Raw genomic sequence first — 11,333 nt, forward strand, 5'->3', positions numbered from 1 at the left:
CTTTAAGCTTAATACTGAAGCCTAAATAAATGTCTGGCAGGTGAATGGAATATTGATTTATCTTGCAAATTTCTTAGTGTCTTATTTCTTAACTGGCTTTTTGTTCCAGTCAATGTCATACTCTTTCAATCAAGAGACTGCGCTGGCGACCTTGTTTGGGCAGAGCTGGCACTGAAGATGACCCCAAGAGCAGTGAATTTCTGCAGTTTGCCAGTGCAGGAGCTGATAATTGCGTCAGGATATTTAATGTAAATCGACTCTGTCTTTAATTCACAGAACATGATGTGTTTAATGCTCCAGTTTAGAATTCTCATTTCACAGCAGTCAGCAGGACACTGTTAAGCTCTGAGCTTGTCGGTTTAGGCCTGCAATTTAGGCAATTTCTTATATTTCTTATATGTACAGACCTCTTTAATGTATCTAATAAATTGTATGTCAGCATTTTACTAGACTGTTTTAAAAAGTTTTTGTCATATTTTTATCCTTTCTTCTTGTAATAAATTGAAATTGATTAGACTTCATATTTTAAGACATTGTTTCAACATCTTCATCAATGTTTTTTTTTCCTGATGAACTGGATTTTCATAAATACCATCCTTTCTGTGTTACTGTATTTTTAACAAACTTTCCAGTAAGAAATTAAGGTTTATTGTAAAGCTTTAAGAAAATACTGTAAAGCCAGTTTATTTATACATCAGTATGTCATTAAAATTTTCCTTTGTCTATCTGACAATATAAAATGAAGCCCAATTAAAGCATTGGTCGTTGTCTAGTCTATTTTCATGTAAAGAATCCAAAAGAGTGACGCATACGGATGCTTTCTAATAGGATTTAAGGATTAAAGCTGCAGGTTGCCAGCATTTTGCTTAAAATGACAGTTAAATAGGAAAACAAACAGCACTTCACATTACTTCCTGCTCAGAATTTTGATTGCTCAGTAGCTCATATGTCAAAAAGAAGCTTGTTTGAATAAGTAGGGAGCCAGATGGATTAGCCCATGATGAATTCAGATCATCTGCTGTAGCTTAACAGCGAGTCTCTAAATCTTATTTTGGTATCTTTTATTAAAAAGGTACCATGTGTTTTTTGTACATGAGATATTTGTATATTGCATCTTTGGATGTTAATGTTGTATTTATTCCTAAAAAATTTTTATAAGCATGATGTAATTTTGTTTCATATTTGTGCCTTATATACAAATATTTGCTATCAATGTAAAATGTATGTAGCAAATTAAATGCCTCTCATTGTGGCATATGGTATGAACAATTTATTTGCTTATTTCTGTTTTAAAGAAACATGGGTTAATCAACTGATATCAGTTAATGGCTAAAATGTGGCCCCTTTTTTGATATTTGTATACAATAAAATCAAAACTGAATAAAAGGAAAATATAGCTTTTCTCATTTTAAGTGAAAAAATTACTAAACTTTTTTTTTTTAAACTTTGTCTTTAATTGTTATTAAACACACTATTTTAGTAAATTACTTGATATTATTCTGCGAATGGGGAAAGCTCCATATGTGACCTTATCTGTTAATATATGTACCCATACATATATAGTACTTAAACACTACAAATGTTAGTACCCTTGATTAAAAAAAAAAAAACATAAAAAGTTAATATGTATATTTTATGCCAAAAATGGGAAAACTACATTTCTTTAAAATATTATATAAAATAAATAATTTATACAGTGTTGTGATGTGAGATTTTGCATATAACTTTATAAATGTTTTGTATGTCTTTATTTATAATTTAGGCAAACCAATGTAATTTAGTGTTACTTTGGTGAGAGGTATTCGTGTTTGCCCACCATACCCGCCGTTTACAACTTTTCTTTGTTTTACGACAGGATTTGGGGGATGTGTCTTAAACCAGTTTGATGAGTATTTCTTTGCTAAAGTCTTTGTCTCATCCCCCACACCAAGCCAGGTTAGCGTAACATATGGCTTGGGGGGTTGCAGGTGTTAAAATGTACTATATCCCCCATTGGTCTGAGATATGGCTGTCTGGATTGGCTGAAGGGGTTAGACAGAAAACCTATAAATTTGCTTGCTCAACCACATTCTCTCTCTCTAACCAACATATGATGAAGAAGCATCTCTCTTGCTAACCTGTGATGATGAAGACAACACAATGAAGAGCACAGCTCAGCAGCCATATTGAACAGACATGTGGCTGAAAGCTGAGCACCAACGATGCCCTTAACTAGAGACATTTTAAATAACTACAAGTCTGTGTGCCACCTGAATTACACATCACCATTTTATCAGGTTGTATGGTTGCCAATATTCAAATGTACTTTGCATTTTGTTATTATTTATGAATATTATCAGTAATACATTATTTTATGTGTAACTTAACTCCTGCTTGTCTTTTTACTACATCTAATTGCCTGAGGTTATAGATATAGAAGGGAAGGTGGGGATAAGTTATATACAGTGGTACGTCTGCGAGATTAGGCATTCTAAGACTACATATTAATAATACAATAGGGGAAAGTAGAGGGATATATATATTACTCTACCAAGATAAAAGATACAGTGATTATTTTTTTCCTTGTATTTCCTACTGTCAGATGTGGAGCCGAGTAAAACACAAAGACATTTGCTATAAAGTTCTGTAAGACTGGAGGTGACACTGGGCATGATCTTGGAGAAGTTTCCTAATTGGTTAATATTTTTAGGTTTAGAATTTTTTCTGTCAGTCTTCAGATTGTGTAAGGATATAGCTGGAACGGCAGTGAAGCTTGTGTAATATCATAGCAACCACTCTTACCAATAAAAGTTTTTTATCAATAAAGCCACAGTTTGTTTTTCTAATAATAATAAAATAGTGGGGCTTCCCTGTGTTTTCATATCATTGTTCATGACTATTCGTTTCTCACAATGAGTTTTGTTTATAATTCACATTTAACAACATTTTTTGCAGTTGCAATTTTCCTTGCTCCCAGTACATTGGTATTCATTTCTACTTAAATGAGTTATTTGGAAAGGCATGTGTGCACATATATGTCCAGTACATGTGTGTTCGCATCCAGTCAAGTAACACCAGGAGAGTGATATAAGCAATTGCAGGCTTAACCTTAAAGCTTCCACTATTATTGATTCCTCCACCGCATTCTGTTTGTTTTATTTTCCCCATTACTACATTTTTCCTATTTTTTGTATATTGTGGCATGGTAGTAGGTCTATAAAGTTCATTTGCCGAAATCCAGCTGCTTTAATTAATTTATTGTTGTAAGCGTAAGCCATATTCAGTAACTATAATCCAATAGTTGCTGATAGAGACCTTGTGATCACATGATGCAGCCAGACACTATACCAGTTGCAGCTACTTAACTGCTATGTTGTCTTTTTTACCTGTTTCACCAATTTGTGGTTCTGACATCTTCCTGGTAAGTTGGCAGTTGTTTAACAGTTTTGAACATCTAAATGGTAATCTTAATACATCAAAATTATATATATATATATTGTGAGCTGGAGGGCTGATCGCACCCCAAATAGAGACAGACGCCCCTGGGAAAACCACAAACCCTGAAACACTGACTACACATTGCTCCTTATCCTTGCACTATAACGCGTAATACAAGCCTCGCGCGGTACTCCGCCGACTTATAAGCCTTGCGCAGCGCCTGTCAGTTTGGGAATTGATTGTTTGCTTTTATCTCTCTCTGCTCCTAGCGGAACTGTTATATCTGACTTGTCATGGAGCACGTTTAAGCTCATGTGTTTGCGGTGTCTGAATAAAAATCCTTCTTTTTTTCTACGACCTTCTGTGTCTCTGTGCAAATCTGTGACCCAAGCGTGACAAGTGGTACCAGAAGTGGTTGCACAGATGGATGCCGCCGAAGACTTATTTCAGAAGTCTAAAACATTTGCACTTAAAGACTGGAAACTAAACATGGATGACCCAATCCGTGCGCAAATTCAAGATTTGATACATAAAGTGCACTGTTGGTTTGAAGGAGACGTAATGGAAACAGTTGTCGTGAATATATTACTGGCCGGCATACCTGAAGTTCTTCGAGATGAATTTCTACGCCATGATATTAAATCATTAACGATTATGTCCAGACGATTAGAGGGTTCACAGTCCACTTGGAGAAAGAGCGGTGGATTTCGTGCTTCGCAACCTGTGAACGAACGTCCAGGACATTCTCGTCGCTTCGATCGACAAGCTGCAGGACCTGAAAATCTAATGGGGTCAGGTAGGACCCGGGAAATCCAGTCGTAGATGGGACGCCTGTTTCTGGGGAGACAGCGGCAACAGCGGTCGACAAGACCGTGGAGGCTACAGAGCACGCCGGCGTGGACGTCGAGAGGATATTTCGAAACGGAGCCGACCGTAGATGTTTCCGATGTGATCAGCTCGCCATTTGGCAAGAGATTGTCGCTTGTCTCCAGCTCATTCAATGGGATTGGACTGGCGAGATTTGTTGCTCAACTATTACATGTCCGGATGGAAAAGATGGCTTGTTGATCCCGTGAAATTGGGACACAAAGAAATCTCAGCATTGTTAGATTCGGAAGTGACCTTTGTATTGTGAGACGAGACTGTCTTAATGAACAATGCCTTAGAGACTGTGAGACTGTAAAATACGCTGTGTACATGGTGATGTTAAAGATTATCAGACTTTACTTCTTCCTTTAACTTATAGGGGCCACTTTAAGGTTTGGTCTGCCGTTTCGACTCGTGCCCTTGGCCATTACTCATAGGACGGAGAAATGCCCTTTTTCGAAACTGATTAATAAATGTAAGGGACCAGTAGTCCAGTCCACTAATGAACTTGGTGGGGAGAAGAAGAAGAAATCCAAGACGAAGAACTGGTAGCGGCCGGGAAAATCTAGAGCCCAACTTAGATATTGAACCCGATCTCTCCAGCGAGACGGAGGAGGTCACCCCCGACAATCTTCCAGAATGGGCTGCTCCTTCTACATCTTCCCAGATTGCAAACGCCCAACACAAACCGAGGTTAACGAACAATCAGATTTTGTGCTTTGCAGCATACTGATAGCTCATTAGAATATGCATTTAAACAGGCTCGCCCTGCTATGACTCTTATTACCAAGAGCGTAATTCGGGGGTGTGAAAACCCCACACTTTATAGAAAAGGACGGTTGCCTTTTCAGAGTGATCTCAGATCATTTGGAGGGGGAATTTATTGAACAACTGGTGGTACCTGAAGCACATAGGGAAACTGTTTTGCATCTGGCACATTCACACATCTTGGGGGGGCACCTCGGTGCCGACAAAACTAGAGACCGGTTATCAAAACGATTTTATTGGCTTAATATGGGAAAAGATGTTGAACGATTTTGTACTTCATGTCCAGACTGCCAGATCGTCTCTGCTTATAAGCCTCCTCGGGCTCCCCTTTGTCCTATGCCCATATTGGAAGTTCCCTTTCAGCGTGTGGGATTAGATATTGTGGGACCATTACCTAAGACTAAGGATGGGTACCAATATTTGCTGGTGTTGGTTGATTATGCGACACGATATCCAGAAATGATCGCTGAAAAGGCCAACTCTTCGGCTGTAGCTAAAGCACTATGTGAAACTTTTACTCGTATTGGTATCCCTAGAGAAATCTTAACTGATCAGGGCACACCTTTCACTTCTCGCGTGATGAAACAATTGTGTGACAGCTTTGCTATTAAGAAATTGAGTACTACTGTTTACCATCCTCAAACGAATGGTTTAACCGAGCGATTTAACAAAACATTGAAACAGATGATCAGGCGAGTTGCTCATAATGATCCCACAACATGGAACACTGTCCTACCGTTTGTTTTGTATGCGGTGCGAGAATCACCACAGGCGTCCACTGGCTTGAGTCCCTTCGAGTTGTTATTCGGCAGGCGGCCGCGAGGCATCCTGGATGTGGTACGTGAGGAATGGATAGGAAACGAGAGAGCAGCTAAGGGTCCAAGCTTTACAGATGCGGCCGTTCCGGATACCGAAGCGCGAAATATTGTGCGCGAAGAGGTAAAAAAGATGCTGACACTGGGTGTAATTCGTGAAAGTAAAAGTGACTGGTGCAGCCCAGTCGTATTAGTCCCAAAGCAAGACGGTTCGGTTCGGTTCTGTATCGATTTCAGACACTTGAATAAGGTCTCTAAATTCGATGCTTATCCCATGCCCCGTGTCGATGAACTGTTGGAAAAACTGGGTCAGGCGAGCTATATCTCCACGCTAGATCTCACGAAAGGCTATTGGCAGGGGCCTTTAGAGGCTAGCAGTTGTGAGAAAACGGCATTTGCGACTCCTGACGGACTCTATGAATTTACAAGACTCCGCTTGGTCTTCACGGGCACCTCTAACTTTTCAGCGTATGATGGATCAGATCCTACGTCCTCACTCTGAATATGCTGGGGCATACCTTGACGATGTCGTGATTTTTAGCAATGATTGAAAACACACTTAGAGCGGCTTCAAGCCGTTCTTGAAAGCTTGAGACACGCTGGCCTTACTGCTAACCCTAAGAAATGTAAACTAGGCATGTCCGAGACTCATTACTTAGGCTATTCTATGGGCAAGGGTTTACTTAGGCCACAATTAAGGAAAATAGAAGAAATGCTTGTTTACCCGAGACCTGAGACACAGAAACAAGTACGCCTTTCTGGGACTCGCTGGTTACTACAGAAAATTCATTCCAAATTTTGCACATAGAGCTGCTCCTCTTACAGAACTTACTAGAGGCAGAAAAAACCGACCTGTCCTGTGGACAGAAAATTGCGAACGTTCTTTCAACGATTTAAAAAAAGCATTGTCTTCTTACCCGGTTCTAAGGAACCCGGATTTCACAAAAGATTTTATCTTGCAAACAGACGCAAGTGCATTTGGTGTGGGCGCAGTCCTGTCACAAATTTTTGATGGAGAAGAACATCCAATCACATATTTGAGTAGGAAATTACTTCCTAGGGAACGCAATTATTCTACAATTGAGAAAGAATGCTTGGCAATTAAGTGGGCTGTGGAAGCGCTTCGCTATTACTTGTGGGGACGAAACTTCACTTTGGTAACTGATCATGCTCCACTCCAGTGGTTGTACCGACAGAAAGATACAAACTCTCGCCTAATGAGATGGTTTCTGGGTTTACAACCTTACAGTTTCACAGTAAAGCACCGACCAGGTTCTGAACACGTCAACGCAGATGTATTATCACGACTAAATGAACCTAGTACAGAGAGTCGCTTGATTCACAGGAATGTGAATAAAGCTGAGGGGGAGGGTGTGAGCTGGAGGGCTGATCTCACCCCAAATAGAGACAGACGCCCCTGGGAAAACCACAAACCCTGAAACACTGACTACACATTGCTCCTTATCCTTGCACTATAACGCGTAATACAAGCCTCGCGTACTCCGACTTATAAGCCTTGCGCAGCGCCTGTCAGTTTGGGAATTGATTGTTTGCTTTTATCTCTCTCTGCTCCTAGCGGAACTGTTATATCTGACTTGTCATGGAGCACGTTTAAGCTCATGTGTTTGCGGTGTCTGAATAAAAATCCTTCTTTTTTTCTACGACCTTCTGTGTCTCTGTGCAAATCTGTGACCCAAGCGTGACAAGATATATACACACACACACACACTAGGGGCTTCGCCCCCTACTCGCTTTGCTCACTCACCCCCCCAACCCCTCTCTCTGGGGGCGTATTTCATACTCACCACTTCGCGTTTCTTCCGCTCGTGTTGTGCAGGGTGGGGACTGAAGGAACGCTAAGGAGATGCGGACGAATGAACTTCTGGCTTGCAGCTGCTGCTGCCGAGCTGGGTGTTCTGCTTGTCGCGCTGCGCACCGATCATTTAAAAGCCTGTACAGCAGCTGTCCTTGATGTCCCGCGAGACAAGGAAGTGAGACAAAAAGTGTCTCAGAGAATTTGTTTTGTAAGTAGGGTGTGACATGCAGGTAGTCTCGCAGGACCTTAAAGTGTCTCCCCGAGATAACGTCTCGACCAAAAATTTTTTTATATAATATATACACATATATATTTATTTATTTGAGAAAAGAAAATAGTGTTGTTACTTTTAAAACAATAATTGCGTAATAAAAACCTGTATTTAACATTGCTGGCCATACAATATAAGTCATTTACTGTTCAGTGTTATATTCAGGTTTTGGCCATTTTTATGAAGGATACTAATAATTGTAGAACCAATAAATAATTTTCTTATTATTGTGTCAAATTCAGTGGGCTAGTTCTCAAGTAATTTATTGAGCAGTCCAATGGAGCCTCAGAAATGCTTAATAATAAATGGAAATGAACACAACAACTGAAATCACTGAAAGGAAGTAGTCAAGAATGCTCCAATGTTCAGATGTTTTCCAGGTAAGCGCTATAGCTATACCACTACCATCTTAATCTGCAAAACTTGACGGCATCATGAGTGTTATTGTTTTGTTGGATTTCATTTGTATCAATAATATTAATCATTTTTCTCATTTAATACCATAAATATACACACAAATGTATTATACTAAATAAATGTTTGTAAAGAGTTCACTAAACAACTCCTGAGCTCCTTACTTTGGAGAAAGCCATGCATCTTTGTCTCAGCAGCCAATCTTACACATGTGGCTTACTTGCACCGTGATCATTCTGTCCCATGTTTCTTACAATGTTTTGATCTTACTTAGTTCAGTAAACTATAGTAATCATGGGCCCAACATATATTCACAAATTTTCCCATTTGCAGGAGTCCTGTGCCCCTGACCCCAAACAAATTGCAAGGGACAACAGTAATTTCTATTTTTTCAGCATGGAAATTGCAAAGTTAGTTAGAAGCTAGTGCCACTAACCGTTTTTCCTATTTTCCTTCATAGAGATATCCTGTAATTATTTATTTCTTGTGCAGATGGATGCTGATACAGCCCTCCAGCAACTACATTGCAGTTACAGTATATTAGTTATAGAAGAATACTGCCTTATTCCTCTCCCAGTCCCTGTCAGAAAGAGAAATATGAAAGTAGGAAAAGAAAAGGCAAAGTCATTTGCTTCTGTGTTTACAATTAACACCATATTCAAGGAAGATAGCCTTACTCTTTGTTAAAATAGGAGGTGTTATGGTCATTTAACACTAGAATTCCTGAAGCCTATGAAAAACTTGTAATCCTGACCCACCTTATATCGCACCATTCCATCAGCGTCTTTTTGTTTTATAAATGTGTTGATCAGCACAAGCAGCCTGCTGTCCCATCCCCAGCTTTGACGGAGTTCAACTTGGGCAAAACGTTCTCCCAGCTCAAGCCAAGGCTCCTTATTTGCGTGTGAGGTTCCAGGAGTTGTATAGGGTAAATAATACAGTATTTCGTTATTTGGAATACATGTATTGTATGTGTGTTCCGTGGCTACAAAGATCTGGGTAAGTGGAGGATGAAAGGAAATAAATGCAAGAAATGTTCCATCAAGACCAGGGATGGGACAGCAGGCTGCTTGTGCTGATCCCCACATTTATAAAACAAACAATGCTGATAGAAAGGTGCAAAGGGATTTAAGGTGGGCTGGGATTACAAGTTTTTTCATAGGCTTCAGGAATTTTAATGTTAATACATTTTCACTGTTTTGTTATTTTGAAATTTTATTGATTGTAAAAATTGCATTGCAACAAATGATTTACAAGTCTGCCAATCACTTTGTTCTAAATGTTAATCAGATCAAACCTGACATCTCCATTTTTCTGTTTTCATGAAATGCTCACTGCACCTTATTGAGCTTTTATGAAAAAGAAGATGGCATTGGGTTATTTCAGTTGATTAAAATTAAGGGGATGAGTAACTGAGGAACAACTACTATGTTAGAATCATCTTGAGTATACAGGATTCCATCTGATATTTCTTAAAAGAGGGCGATGAGTGGGTGAAGTTCTGTTGAGACGCTAAGGGAGCCAAACATGCCAAAACATGTGGCTACAGCCTGTAGGAGGCATGCATGTGGTTACATCTTCAGTAGGTTTTCTTCTTATCCTGTGTACATTTCAAGGTGCAGCTCTGAGCTTGCAGAGCTTAATATTGTGTAAGATTTTTAATTTTATTGCATAGCTAAATCCACACAGGAATTAATTCATTACAGGAGTGACTTTCCTCTCATGTTTCACAATGTATTTGTCACATGTCTTTGGAAAGTCAGAAAAAGCAGAAATTAGAAGAATGTGCAGACTCCACATTGACTGTGACTGAGCCTGGGGAGCAACACTAACTCACCATTGTTTAGCCCTATTTATAGCATAGTTGTTGATTAGGTAGAACTTAAATTGACTAAAGTGCTTAAGCAATATAAAAGTGTTCACAGACTTCATACTAAACATGTTCCACATTTCATGTAGGTATATAAGGAACAGACTCAACTTTTTGTAAAGTGGCAAATAAATATTCCCATTTAACTCTGTCAAATGCATTAGGAGTAGGCATAAAAGAAAATTTTGTTGTACCAGATTTTTCAATACAACATACTGCCAGTATAGAAATTGGCCTTGTGTTGTCTATGAAATGTTTGTCGAAAACTGGACTTCAAAATCAGATTGAAAAGCTAAAACTAAGGTCTACTGCAGTGTGCCAGACCAACTAGACTTTGGCAGAACTACTATTTACAGTGAATGTGATGATGTGAAGGCGAAAGGTACCATTGTACAACATGTACAGTGGTGTGAAAAACTATTTGCCCCCTTCCTGATTTCTTATTCTTTTGCATGTTTGTCACACAAAATGTTTCTGATCATTAAACACATTTAACCATTAGTCAAATATAACACAAGTAAACACAAAATGCAGTTTTTAAATGACGGTTTTTATTATTTAGGGAGAAAAAAAATCCAAACCTACATGGCCCTGTGTGAAAAAGTAATTGCCCCCTGAACCTAATAACTGGTTGGGCCACCCTTAGCAGCAATAACTGCAATCAAGCGCTTATGATAACTTGCAATGAGTCTTTACAGCTCTGGAGGAATTTTGGCCCACTCGTCTTTGCAGAATTGTTGTAATTCAGCTTTATTTGAGGGTTTTCTAGCATGAACCACCTTTTAAAGGTCATACCATAGCATCTCAATTGGATTCAGGTCAGGACTTTGACTAGGCCACTCCAAAGTCTTCATTTTGTTTTTCTTCAGCCATTCAGAGGTGGATTTGCTGGTGTGTTTTAGGTACCATTCTGCCTGTTTTGTTGACTCAAAGTGTTCCATGTTATGAAGGCCCAGGGCTCCTCCATTTATTCCAAGGTTTCTTGGTCATTATTTCTTATTTATGAAGATCCTACATATAAGACAACAACTGCAACTTACTACTATATAAAATTTGGGGGAAACGGTATATTCTTGAAAATCAGTTCTCAATAAC

The 11,333-nt window shown here is 39.2% G+C and overlaps 1 protein-coding gene across 2 annotated transcripts in view; it reads left to right on the top strand.

The window, feature by feature from the left end:
- elp2 (elongator acetyltransferase complex subunit 2) overlaps positions 1 to 446 on the top strand; it is a 97,241-nt gene extending 96,795 nt beyond the window's left edge. For both annotated transcript variants that reach the window (XM_039736866.1, XM_039736867.1), the window contains exon 22: positions 110 to 446. In XM_039736866.1, coding sequence (XP_039592800.1) covers positions 110 to 269 — 160 coding nt within the window. In that variant the 3' untranslated portion in view covers positions 270 to 446. The remainder of the gene's footprint in view (positions 1 to 109) is intronic.
- The last annotated feature ends 10,887 nt before the right edge of the window (positions 447 to 11,333 follow it).

Source organism: Polypterus senegalus, chromosome 15, assembly GCF_016835505.1.
Source record: "Polypterus senegalus isolate Bchr_013 chromosome 15, ASM1683550v1, whole genome shotgun sequence".
Lineage (NCBI taxonomy): Eukaryota > Metazoa > Chordata > Cladistia > Polypteriformes > Polypteridae > Polypterus > Polypterus senegalus.